General features: G+C 40.0%; 1 protein-coding gene across 4 annotated transcripts in view; it reads right to left on the minus strand.

Annotated features, from left to right (window-relative positions):
- Window positions 1-14,276, minus strand: part of LOC139687257 (afadin-like) — a 266,733-nt gene that overhangs the window by 120,762 nt on the left and 131,695 nt on the right. For 3 of the 4 annotated variants that reach the window (XM_071584394.1, XM_071584393.1, XM_071584396.1), the window contains 2 exons: window positions 11,927-12,115; window positions 2,672-2,990 (listed from right to left, as the gene is read on the minus strand). In XM_071584394.1, the coding sequence (XP_071440495.1) occupies window positions 2,672-2,990; window positions 11,927-12,115 (508 nt within the window). The remainder of the gene's footprint in view (window positions 1-2,671; window positions 2,991-11,926; window positions 12,116-14,276) is intronic. The other variant, XM_071584395.1, reaches the window with a different exon arrangement.

Genomic DNA, 14,276 nt, shown 5'->3' on the forward strand with positions numbered 1-14,276 from the left:
CCTTCTGGAAGAGTGGTGGTAGAATACCCCCACTTAACTCATACACTGGGGGGGGGGGGGGGAGGAGGAGGAAGCACTCAAGGAAGGAGGCGGTTGTGTTCACGACACATCATACCATTTAGCGAATGCACTCCCGAAGGACAAATTTAGAGTAACTTTTCACACCCCCTTCAACATATCGAAACCCCTCTGTAAATACAAGGATACCATCGACAATACAAGGAAGAGTGGTGTGTATGGCATACAGTGCGAGTGTGATGCCATATATGTAGGCCAAACGGGTAGGAATTTCTCCACCCGAATCAAAGAACACGAGAAGTGCACGATCTTAGGTAACACCACATCAATGATCGCCAAACACTTACTCGAGACTAACCACACCTGTGAATTTAAATTAAATGTTCTTCATATGTCAAATAAATGCAGAAAATTAGACACATTGGAACAATTAGAAATTGTCCAACGCGTTAAGAAGAAAACCCCTCTTCTCAATGACATGCGATTCACTTTGTCCTCCCCCCTCCTTTCCATCAACTTTCGTCAGTAAACTTCGACCACACGTGACACACAACCGCCTCCTTCCTTAAGTGCTTCCTCCTTCCCCCCCCCCCCAATGTGTGGGTTAAGTGGGGGTATTCCACCACCACTCTTCCAGAAGGGCCTAATCCTTGGCCTCCAAACCCAGCCCGTCTACTGGTTTCGTCCCGGCCACCGATGGTTTATTGGAGACTGCCGCCATCCACCCAATAGGACCACTTCACACCCTAAAGACTATATATACTGTGTGTGTTTTAACATGGTCAATACGCTGTTTCCGCTATTTCTTGTAAATGTCTCCCTTGTCTTCCCCCCCCCCTTTCCTCTCCCCCCCTCCTCGTTCCACTCACACACCACTCTTCCTTGTATTGTCGATGGTATCCTTGTATTTACAGAGGGGTTTCGATATGTTGAAGGGGGTGTGAAAAGTTACTCTAAATTTGTCCTTCGGGAGTGCATTCGCTAAATGGTATGATGTGTCGTGAACACAACCGCCTCCTTCCTTGAGTGCTTCCTCCTCCCCCCCCCCCCAGTGTATGAGTTAAGTGGGGGTATTCTACCACCACTCTTCCAGAAGGGCCTAATCCTTGGCCTTCAAACCCAGCCCGTCTACTGGTTTCGTCCCGGCCACCGATGGTTTATTGGAGACTGCCGCCATCCACCCAATAGGACCACTTCACACCCTAAAGACTATATATACTGTGTGTGTTTTAACATGGTCAATACGCTGTTTCCGCTATTTCTTGTAAATGTCTCCCTTGTCTTCCCCCCCCTTTCCTCTCCCCCCCTCTATCCACCCCCCCTCGTTTCCTACCACGTCCTCTCCACCCCTTCTGGAATGTATATAAGCTTGAACACAACTTCAGTTGGTTACCTGATGATGATGTAATACATTGAAACCTGGTCGTAAAATTTTATCAAGTGGAAAAGTGCTTCAATCAGTCATTCATTATGTTCGACTTCCACCACATCACGCCTGAAGCTACTCAATTTATTCTTCCGTTGTTGCTTCACCTTTTTGAAGATAATTGATGAAGACGATTCTCTGACCATCCTGAAGAACAGTCGCCCGGTCACCTTCCCGGCCGATGGAACCGTATTTACCTTTTTCGGAGCAGGTTCACCCTTTGCAGTCAACTGCTTGGACTGCTCTTTCCATCTCAGGAATGTAGTGGCATATCTAATTTCCATCCACAGTTATGAAGAGATGCAAACAACCTGATATTCTTAGCAAAAACTGCCTCAACAGAGCCTTGGAAACATTCATCTAATGCATTTTTGGTCCAAAGTGAGCTAATGAGGAACCCAACCCGCAATTAGTTTATCAATGTCCAATTCTGCAATCAGAATACTGGAATGACAAACTCTTTCTTTCAATATACCTATCAGCTATTGACAGTCCTCCAGGACCATTAGGTGAAATTTTTTGATGTTAATCGGTGGTGGTGCCAATTTTAGGCCATCCAGGATGGTCATCATTAGCCCAGCTGGTGCGGCCACATTCAAATTCAGCTGCATAACATTTCATGGTCGTTAATTATGCTGCTAAGTCCAACCCATACACAGCATCCAATTTGTCATTGATGCATGTCGGCGTAGTGCCTTTCTAAAATGAATATTTAATGACAGCTTTATCCTATTTATTTTCCATTTTCACAAAAATTCATGCAATTATCACAAAACAAATGAGCAGTGTAGCGCCTTTCCTTAATGAATATTTAATGACAGCTTTATCCTTTTTATTTTCCATTTTCACAAAAATTCATGCAATTATCACAAAACAAATGAGCGTCCAAAATGGCTGAAATAATGGTGAGTACCTTTCAACGCAAGCACAAACACATTCCCCAACTTTTCTTGAAGAGTACCCCTATCTTCATGTCGAGGACAGAAAGTTTTCAGGTCACCCACACAAGTAACAATAAAAACTCCATCATATCCAGTATTTCACTTGCAATTCATTAGTTTGTCAAAATCATTTTGATTTTATCTGCGTAAATAGAGTGGTAGTCTAAGCATCATGAGTTGCTGCAGCTTGGTAAATATACCCTGCTGCTGCGGTAACTTTAAAAAAGATGATCATGACACTTGAGCGAACACACCCTGTGATAGTGACAGGGAGTCGCTGTCTCACCTGGACCACTGTCCGAATGGTGGCTGCAACGCGTGCTAGGAGTGCCGTGAGGCGATGTGCCCTCTCCGTGGGTGCCAGCTCAGGGCGATAATGTGTCGATGCACGGAAGCGTGCTGCCAGGTAGAGGGCATAGGTGGGGGCCAATCGGAAGTGGTGGGGGGCTGCCTGGGGGTCAAGCGACGTCACCAGGGCATCAAGGAGGGCATCTGTGGCCTCCTCACGGAACTCTAGAGCTGCCGGGAGGATGGGGTCACTGGCGCCTGATGGAGGTTTTGATTGTGATGGCAACACAGGGTACCGCTCGTAGTTGGATGATGGCCTAGACATGAGATGAACACAATGCATCACAGACTGAGATAATGCATTCAAGAAGACCTTTGCACTTAGATAATAGAATTGTACGATGTGCCTGCAAGGACTCTTTCATGCACCTCTTCAGCACTTTCATACAAATATTTTGTAGAATGACCTTAGGGTTACTTCACCCCAACTCAAATGCTCAAGAGATATGTTAGTTTCATTGCCGACATGTGTATCTTTGTACAAAATATTAAATGTAAATATAAAAGTCTCCTCCATTCTTCTTCTCAGGGCACAACTTCTCCATGGATAACACTTATTTAGCACGACAGTTTACTTAAGTCTCTATTTAAGATACAATGTCCTCATACTTTCTCCTTGGGCCCATTCCCTACCGGTTTCAACAGAACGGCCAACAAATAGGCATTTCATTCAAATACATAGAATTTGAGTTCAAGAGCTTTGATTGAATTATATTTGAATTTTGCATATGCTTTAAAATAATGCTTAAGAATAAACAACAGGTTCAGACCATGAATAACTTTTCCAAAGGCATTCAGTCATTACAGCTAAATGGTAGCCCGTGACTGTTGTCTTAAAGTCACCATTAATGCCAAATGAAATCAAACAAAATTGACTGTGACATTGCAACCAATGTAGACCAAGGAGATAACCTTCACCATAAACATTGTTTGATGTGACTTGAGCTCCAACATGAATGTCTTCTATTTTTAGCAAATGGATAGCTTTGTGCATACTTTCAAAATAAACTATTTGACTTCATAATTTGATATTCTTTGATTTTGGGCAAAGGTGCTTTCATAGGCACAACCCAAATTCCTCCCTAGACTTAGATATAGTTAAAGGTAAATATTGCATAAGGCTGCATTTTGACAGAGACAAAAGCAAATTCCTTAATTGAATTATGAATAAAGTCAAAACACATCTGAATATTGACCATGAATTGCTAAAGCTGTTGTATTTAAATAAATCATAGCAAGTAACTGTGTCAAGTTAACCTTATTGGTTCTTGGTTGTTAAGATATTATTTAAAAATCTGGAAAGGGCCATATTAAATATTGTCACATGGATAATGGATTTACTTGCCTCATTGATTATCATTAATACATAGCATTTCAGTTTCAAATATCTATGAAATTTTACAATAAATTTAACATCTGTCATTAAAATAATTTTCCCTTTCATTTTTTACAAATAATTTTGAAGCTATGTACAAATATTACTCCGATCTTAATTGCCAACTGTATTCTGTTGAATGGATTGTGTCATTCATAACATTTTCATGCAATAAAAATAGTATTCATATGATACACAAGGTCTATTCTGAAAGGATACAGTCACTGAATATTTTAAGAAAAGAAGCCTAGCTAGAATAATGAGGCTTTGGTCTCACTCGAAGTACTCCCCTTGGGACTGGTTGCATTCTCCATTATCTTGTCAAGGGACTGTTGGAATGACTGGGCATTTGTTTCAGGGATCCAAGACTCATCTCCAGTTATGAGACCTTTTTTAGAAAGCCTTGGTCATCAGTTTCAGCTTGGAGCAAGTCCCTTGAAACTGTAGCACAAAATTCCTGAGAGACTTACGAGATAAAGGATGCAGGCAGCTGATGACCATTCCGATACAAAGGACCTACCTCTATGTTTTGAAAAGTAGAATAAGTACTTGAGATCCCAAGGGGAGTAATTGGAAGGGGATTAAGGCCTCATTGTTCTAAGTCGGCTATTTTTCCTCAAGTAAACATTGCATGGCTAAATCCTTTCCTGTGAGAACTCGTGCTGACCACTCTCAGCCAAACACTCCATTTAGACATAAGAGTGAAGTAAGAATCAATAAATTTGCATTATCCCAGTTTTGTGAAGGTATTTTACTTATAAAGTGAAAGCATAGCGTGAGTTAAGGTGGGTTAGCTAGATTTAACTAACTAGCTGGGCAGAGGCGAGTTTGCAAGAGAATGGACAATAAAGGCTCCCTTTATGCAGTGCGAATACAGATTTGCTTTTTGCTGTCTATGCTTTGGAATTCATTTATTAGTTATGTATTTCCGCTACCTACCTTTTACAGGCAAAAATTACTTTTTGCTTACGTTTAGATTTGTAATAAAAATAAGCCACCAACATAACGACACGATAGTCTAGGACATTGCTGCTAATGACATTGGGTCTTTCATTAATCAATACACTTACGCAAAAGCACTATGAGCCAAATGAATCATTTTTATAATAAAATTATTATATTTATAAATTTCCCTGGTTCACAGTAAAATTTAGGCACACAAATCTTTTCCCAACACATACTGTGACTTAAACCCCACAATGCCATGCATGAATGTAACATTATTATATGCATTCATCAAATGATGGTCCAATAAAAGACTTTCAAACGTTTCACTGAAGCACTATTGTCGAACAGATTTTCACTGTGCCACAATAGGAAATTGAAATAAAGTTGAAGAGATTCATCATCATCACCTCCTTCTTTTCAAACTTCGTTGTATTTTCAAAATATCATTTATTCCAGAGCCAAAATCAGAATACACACTCAAGTTTAACCCTCTTAGTGAGGCGGGGATTTCAGGGGTACTAGTGAGAAGTGCGAAGGGTAATTTAAGAAAATGTATCACCTTAGAAAAAAAAACATTATGAAGTTATTTGTTTAGATATCCATATGCAGTTTTTTTATTTTAAAATATAATATTGTAGTTAATAATGATGTAATACATTTACATCATCTGAAATATAAATGTAATTACTACAGTATGATCAATTTAAAGAATATTTTTTTAGAAATTATATTTCGATTTTTGAACACAAAACTAATATTTTTTTTAAAACATTTTTCAATTAAACTACGATATTTGAATATAATAAAGAATCAAAAATACATGCAGAAAATATTATAAATAAATAAAGAAAAACCAGTGAATTGAAAATTTTTTGTCAGCCTCTGCATAGTTCGATTTAGTTGAAAAGGCTGATCTCACTGAGTCAAATTGGGACTTTTCCCCTTTCCTTGAGACTGCGGCAATGTGCTTACAATCTAAAGGCAGAAAAAAACGAAGTTCTAACTCACAGAGAACTGCTGACAATGTAATCCATTACACAGGGCGCAATTGATTAGATAAGATGGACGGCAAGAGAAACCAAAATGATTACAAAGCAGTGTTCTCATTTCCATCATCTCAACAAAGTCTGAATAAGCAGCTATACTACCTTGATCAAAAAGTTCCCGGAATAACCACCGTGTGGCGCTCCCATCGTTCCGATTTGAGTTCTGTTTTTTTTGTTAAATTGGTACATCTGTTGTTGATATTCCCTTTAAATCTTAGTGTCATAACTTGACATTTGCAAAAGTTACGGTTGGTTTTCGGTATGTCCATCAGTGCTTCCTGCGATTTTTCCATTACTTCCTCTCGGCTGCTAAAACGCGTTCCCCGTAATGGTTTTTTAACTCGATTGAACAGAAAGAAGTCACAGGGAGCCAAATCAGGTGAATTCGGTGGCTGTTGGATGGTATTTGTTGCATTTTTCGTCAAAAAATTACGAATAATGATAGCACTGTGCGACGGTGCGTTATCATGGTGCAAAATCCACGAGTTTTCTGCCCACATTTCTGGTCTCTTTCGGCGAATTGCTTCACGCAAACGTCTCATAACGCCCAAATAATACTCTTTGTTTACTGTCTGGCCTTCTGGCAAAAATTCATGATGCACTACACCGTTGTAATCCATGAAAACCGTCAGCATTGCCTTCTTTTTTGACTGAAAACGACGTGGTTTTTTTGGTCTCGGCTCATTTGGTGAACGCCATTCACTTGCCTGATGTCTGGATTGCGTGTCGTACTCATAAACCCACGTCTCGTCTCCAGTAATGATCCTTTTGATGAATGTGGGATCGGATTCAGCCTCGCAAATCATGTCTTTTGCGACGTCAACACGGTCTCTTTTTTGCATGAAATTGAGGTCTTTTGGCACCAACTTTGCTGCTACACGACGGAAACCCAAATCATTAACCACAATGTCTTGGGCGGATCCATAGGCAATGTTCAAGTCCTCCGCTATTTCTCTGATGGTTAATTTGCGGTTATTGACCAACATTTCTTTTACTTTATCAATTTTTTCACCGACTTTCGATGTCGATGGTCTGCCACTGCGTTCATCATCTTCGATTGACTCACGACCACTTCTGAACCGCTCGTGCCACTGGTAAACGACCGTTTTTTTAGAGAATCGTTGCCGAAACACTTTTCCAACATTTCCAACGTCCGTGCGCCACTAAATCCGTTTTTTACGCAAAGTTTAATACAAGTTCGTTGTTGCAAATTTAAATCCATTTCTGCAATTGTAAAAAATCGCCAACACACACAGAGATAGATGTACTCTTGGCTACGTAACTTTTGCAAATGTCAAGTTATGACACTAAGATTTAAAGGGAATATCAACAACAGATGTACCAATTTAACAAAAAAAACAGAACTCAAATCGGAACGATGGGAGCGCCATACGGTGGTTATTCCGGGAACTTTTTGTTCAAGGTAGTATATCAACACCACGACACCACAACACATTCAAGAGATTACAGATGAAAACAGATTAGTCGCCTTTCAGTGGCTTTTCATAGTGGAAAGACCACTCAGAAAAAAAAACGAGCAAACAATTAGGCTGAGCTTCCCGACATGCACAAAACTGAACGAAAAATTATAGTAAGAATTATACTTTTTGAAAAGCATTTAAAATTGCTAATAAAAAATTTAAAAATTAGTTACGTAATTCTATGGAATTCAACCTATCAATAGCAGAAAAACCTTAAATTATTAAAGAAAAAACCATAAGTTACAGCGATTTAAACAATAGCCTACGCAAGAGCCGATATATTGGCCTGCCGCACTTTTCGCCAGGGATACGAAAGCCGATATATCGGCCCGCCGCACTAAGAGGGTTAAAAAATAAAATTCTATTGAAGTAAAAGCCTCTTCGGGGTACATCACTGTCATTTGCACAGTTTTAACTTCAATGTCAGAACTACATAAATAATGCAAATGTATTTATTATTTATGAACAAAGAAAGAATTGACTAAGTGTTCTGCTTTACTTCAATAGTAAAATAATGATGGAAAATGGTGATACTTTGAGTGAATTAATTCTATAAACATATATAATTACAGAGGTGGGCACTTTCACTAACATAGCTTTTGATCCATGAATTTGCCTTCCCTCCCATTGCATCTCATAGTCACCACTGCTATGTTTTAGCAGCACAGCCAATGCCAATATTGCATTCAAATGCTGTGCAATGATTAATTTGCATTTGCTTAAATCAAATACATATTTTTCACTATAAAAAATAATGGAATAACAGTGGAATTTTTACAGAAATTCAGATCCCTAGTAATGCAAATGTCCTTCCAGACTGTTGAAAATTCATTCTCAATCAATTTATTTGTTGCGATATTTACAGAATATTAAATATACAAACTCTTTCTAACTTAGCAAAATCATCTGCACACGATGGAACCAGGTGCCCAAGGCACATAATGAGGTAGTTATGATGAATTGGCAGAAAAGTTTTCCCTGGCAGTTAGAGAGACTTGCGTCTGGAGAATACAATCAACTTTAGCAGCCAAGTCCTCAATTGGGTTAAAGTATTTGAATTTTGTGTCACTGAGATTAGAATGACTGATTACTCAACTAAAATTGTTTTTCTTTAATGCTCCACTGTACTGTTTCTTATGTACATAAATTATCTTCCTAAAGTGGTCTCCAACTCAATGGGGCTGCATCCTGTTTTAACCTATTAGCTTGTATGCCAGTGACATTAACTTCATCCTCGCATCTCCTCACCATGATGACTAGTTCATCTGGCCAAATCTGTTATTCAGCAGTTATCTAAATTATGTGACAACAATTGTTTGAACTTGAATATACAGGGTCGCACCCAAAAGCGGTAGGACTGATTTTTTTACAAGAACTTTATTGACGATATACTTACATGGACTTAATAATCTTCAAAGTATGCTCCTTGAGCTGCTACACACTTAGTATAACGTTGCTCCCATTCCCCGTACGCCCGCTGGAAATTTTCTTTGGGGATGCCATTGATGACCCTCGTCGACGCCTCTTGAACGGCCTTTATCGAGTCAAAACGTCGTCCCTTGAGCTGTCTTTTCATCAGGGGGAAGAAGAAGAAGTCCGTTGGTGCCAGATCGGGAGAATAGGGCGGGTGCGGCAACGTGGCAACGCCGTATTTGGCCAGGAGCTGTCTGACGACGAGCGCGCCATGGCAGAATTTTTGGCACCATCTTGGCGCACACCTTGCGCATGGCCAAATCCTGTGAAATAATGCGTTGGACGTTGGATGCAGACAGACCCAACTGGTCTGCAATTTCTTCACTGGTTAAGCATCGGTCTGTGTTCAGCAGTGTCCTCACTCTGTCCACATTCGTGTCGGTTCTTGCCGTCGATGGCCGTCCGGAGCGATGGTCATCTTCAACGAGCTCCCTACCCTCTTTAAACAACTTGTGCCACTCAAATACTGTGGAACGGCTTAAGGCAGTGTCCCCATAAGCCTGCTTGATCATATCGAGGGTCTCAGTTGCCGTCTTCCTGAGTTTCGCACAAAACTTCACGGAATAACGTTGCTCTAAATTCAGATTCATTTTGTTTTTCGACGCGGACAAAAAACTGCTTCACTAAAAACAGTGTCCTCACTCAACGACAGCCCGCAAGCGACTGAGGTTGGTGTCGGTCTGTTGCTAAGAGCCCCCTCCACCACTCTGTTCGCGCCAGAGAAAATCAGTCCTACCACTTTTGGGTGCGACCCTGTAGACAAATCACAACTGACTCAATTCTCTACTAGAAATAAAATTAACAGATTTTCCATTAATTTTAAAGAGAAAACCATTTCCCAGTTTGACTCCAACAGATTTCTTGGTGTTTATATTGATTTGCATCCAACTTGGGAGGTCCACATTTCCACCTTCACAGTTGAGTGCTATATTACCAGGACCATCTGTGTATTTATATATTCTGGTGGATGAGTATTATGGTTAATTCCATTTTACCATTGCTGCTATTGTATACTTGTCTGTAAATCATCAACCCAGGTTGTTAACATTTAAAAACACAAAATATGGCTGTTCGTTTGATTCCTCATGAAGCCTATCGTGCATGCATGCGTACATGCAGGGCTCCTGTAGATTAGAATCTAAATATTTCTCTGACATTCCTCTGACCTCATTGCCAAATTACAGAGAAGATGACATACTGGCATCTTTGAAACACTGAAACAGCTGATTGTTTATTCTCTGACTAGTCCTATATTTTACTTTAAAGTCCTGGGACCAATAAAATTTATTTTATTTATATTTCACCTAAGTGATATCCAATTGCTGCTAATCCCATAACAACAAAGACCAACAAAAATGTCACGTAAGTTCATGCACCAGCAGCAGCATTTATGGACAGAGGAATTTTGCAATATGAACTAGTTTATACCCATTTACTTCTATAAAAGTCTAAAAAAATGGTTTCATTACACTGATTGTGTATTTTTCTTGAATTCTACAACCATGACTCAATATTTCAAACATCAAATGGGTTTTCATATTTGTGACTAATAATTAATCAGGACATGGTGTCCAGTGGGTAAGGAACACGGCGATGCCAATGGGCACCATGAGCTAAACCCCTGCTGCACATTCTTTCGGGTATCATGGCAAACCATACAGGGTATGGCAGTTAAATCCGGACAAATGAAACTTTTGTTTAAAAGCAAATTTATTTTAAAAAAATACAAATGAAATGAAAATCCTTGCACATGAAAGTAGTGGTATCTGTCAAGAGTAACATTACTCAATGTAATTACCCCCTTCAACTACAATGACCGCATTCCAATCTTGTCCTGAATCGATCGCACGCACTTTTTAAAACAGTGCCCTCCATATTCGTGAATGCTGCTACGATAGCTGTGCGTAGAGATGCAACATTAGGGTGCCTTGTCTCATTGATGACTCTCTCGACTACTCTCCAAACACAATAGTCGAGAGGGTTCAAGTCTGGGCTGTTCGGGGGCCAGAACTCCTTTGAGCAGAACATGTCAATGTTATCTGGGAGCCAGTTTTGGATTAAATGACTCGTATGCGCTGGTACACCGTCCTGTTGAAAGACATATTGTCTCCCCAAGGCCAAGTTACCATCCACAGTTTCACGACATTCTTCAAAATTTGCAAAATTCCTCTGAAATCAGCTCCTGAGCTCGAATGAGATTGCAAAACCTTCCCCAGACTTCTCTGAAGCATTATACTTAGCCACAATATCGTAAGCAGTGGATCTGGGCTACCAGAAGAATGGAACTGTTTCACGCCCAGCGTGAACACTTACAATAATAGCGGCTCTTCGATTGCAACCCACACTTGTACGTAACACCTCGGCCATTTTGAGGTCATGGCAGTTTACTAGATGCCTATAGCTTTCAAGAACGCCAATCGTGATGTCCAGGGAAACTATGATATGGCGGGAAAGTTAAATTTAAATTTGACTGGAGATAACTGCCACACCCTGTATGCAGATATGGGAATAAGGAATGAACCGTCCCCCCGTTGCCTGTGAATGAGTGAATTTCCCATGCTGTTGGAGTTAGTATTGGGCAAGCTCCACCCTCACCCATCAACACCAACCTTCAACTACGGTAATGATTAATGCCCTGGCCATTTATCCTCCATCATGGCCCTGTTCTATGCAGTGCCCTTCCCCAATACGGAATCCTCTTCTATCAAGAAAATAAGTAATTCTACGCCCACATAATTTTCTAAATGTGAGTTCTATCAAAAATGAATAAGCTTGTTTTTAAAAAGAATATTGGAAGAAACCCAAAATTGTCACGACGAGATGACGACTCCTTTGTAGGCAGGTCCTTATTATCCTCATCTGACGCATACCTGTTTCCATCTCGACTGCCCACTGATCTCTGGGACCTGGAGTCAGGATCTTGTTGCTGCTGGAGTTTAGATGAGGAAGCTGAAGATACTGTCTCCACGTGGCCATCAACATCAAAGGTTGTTTCAAAATTGCCCTGACTCCCAGACACTCCGCTTCCATGAACAACAGACTCATCCTTGCTCAATTGCCTTCACAGATGCCATTCACATCAGAGCACCCACACCACGTGCAACCACATTTAACACAAAAAAGCAAGAGAAGATAACAGATGGGGAAGGGAGTGCAATGCAAAACACATAAAAAAACAATCATATACAACATAAATCTATATGATATCAAACAGTTGGAAGGGGAACACATTTTTAGGAGACAAGGGTGATATAAATAAAGCATCAGAGAATGACATCATTATTTCCTAAATAACAAAAAGGATGATGAAAAGAGCCAATTAACAACTTACATCACAAGTCCTCTAAGCAAGTTTTCCTCAAGAGTCGTGACCCACACAGCTAAAATATTCAATGACCTAATACATAATCAATTAGGAAGATTCAAAAAGATGCTGGGAACATAAACTAACATAGAAACAAAGTTCAATTGGTTCAAAAGGGACCGTATGATTAAATATTAAAAATAAGGTTATTATCAATACATTATTTTACATTAAGAGAGTACACAAAAACATATAAATTCAAATCACTTAAAATTCTACACTGCAAAATCTGGTATTTCTATTTCCTTAAAATCAGAAAATTCACACATTTATAATTGATACCTATACTACACATACATATACAGGGTCTGTAAAATAAGTATCGTGACTGGTTCTCTGTAGCCTCAACGGAGCGGTGGATGGGGGTCAAAAGGTCAGCTCGGTGGAGTTGTCCCCCACCACTCAGGCGCACTTTAGTTCAGTCACCTACGGGTATACGTTAAGACAGGAGGTGGATTTTTGTGATGTGTGATTGTTTGTGGTGTCGTTGCACCAGCATTGAGCGCGATGTCGAACAATGCTACACTGTGGAGTTATTTCATTTAACTCGAGAAATCTGCATCGGAGACCCTTGAACCCATTAAACAGGCTTATGGGGATAATGCCTTAAGCTGCACTAGAGTTTTTGAGCGGCAAAAAATGTTAAAGGAAGGCCAGGAGCTCGTTGAAGACGAGCACCGCGTCGGACGCCCAACAACCACTCGAACCAATGCTCAGGTGGCCAAAGTGAAAAACGTTTTGGACTCTGACAGGCGTTCAACCATCGCCCTTATCGGTGAGGAGACCGGCCTTTCTGTCGGAACCATCCACACCACTGCAACAGAGGATCTTACAATGAGGAAGGTGTGCGCCAAGCTGGTGCCAAAAGTCTTGAGTGAGGAACAAAAACTGTCGCAGGTGGAAATTTCACAAGAAATTTTGGACTGCATCCAGGAGGATGAAGATGTTCTGACCAAAATTATTACCTCAAAGGATAGCTCAAAAGGAGCTCAAAGGATATCAGTTAGACTTCATCGAAGTGGTTCAAGCGGCGACAACAAAGGCTCTCAACAGTATTCCGGAAACCAACTTCCAGTGGGCTTTTGACGAGTGGCAGACATGCGGAACTAAGTGTATCAATGCAGGAGGAATGTATTTTGAAGATTATTAACTAATTGTAATGATAACTGCAATAAATTTTGATTTTTGGAACCAGCCCCGATACTGATTGTACGGACTTTGTACATTGTATTTGTGGGTATACTTAGTACTGGATGTCCTCTACCATCACCTACCAAATTTGCCCAACTAAAAAATGTTGTGCACTCCCATTCTATATACACACCCTGAGAAATGCCCAGATTGTCAAGTTTACTGGACTTCCCAGGTAAAAATATAACAGTTACTGCATAGCTTATTAATTATAAGGTAAGAATTGAAAGTTTACATATTATAGGAACCCAGAAATTTTTCATATATTTTTCAAATGGTATTAATACCCACACAATTATATAAAAAAATTCGACATGGTTCAGGTGATTTTTCGAAAAGCACAGGCATTCCACTGTTATAATGAAATTGAAAATAATATGCATTGATGCACTTAAAGCCATTGCAATAGAAAAAATTGAGGCCCTGGAACAATAATAAAAAATGTTAACCGTTCCATATATCCCTCCCGTTTTCATTTTTTGTTTTATACTGGAAATTGTAAACACTTAAAGGCTTCACTCCGAGAGAGATCAAAGCCGAAATGAGTGTTTGTGACTATTTGAAATTGGGTAAATGGGTTTTAATGTGGCCGTGCATCCACAAATAGTGAACATCATTCGGGACTTTCAATAAAAGTGTTTCGACAAAAATATGGTTTTGAGTGA

This window comes from Hetaerina americana, unplaced genomic scaffold (assembly GCF_022747635.1).
Source record: "Hetaerina americana unplaced genomic scaffold, ioHetAmer1.1.p SCAF_187, whole genome shotgun sequence".
NCBI lineage: Eukaryota > Metazoa > Arthropoda > Insecta > Odonata > Calopterygidae > Hetaerina > Hetaerina americana.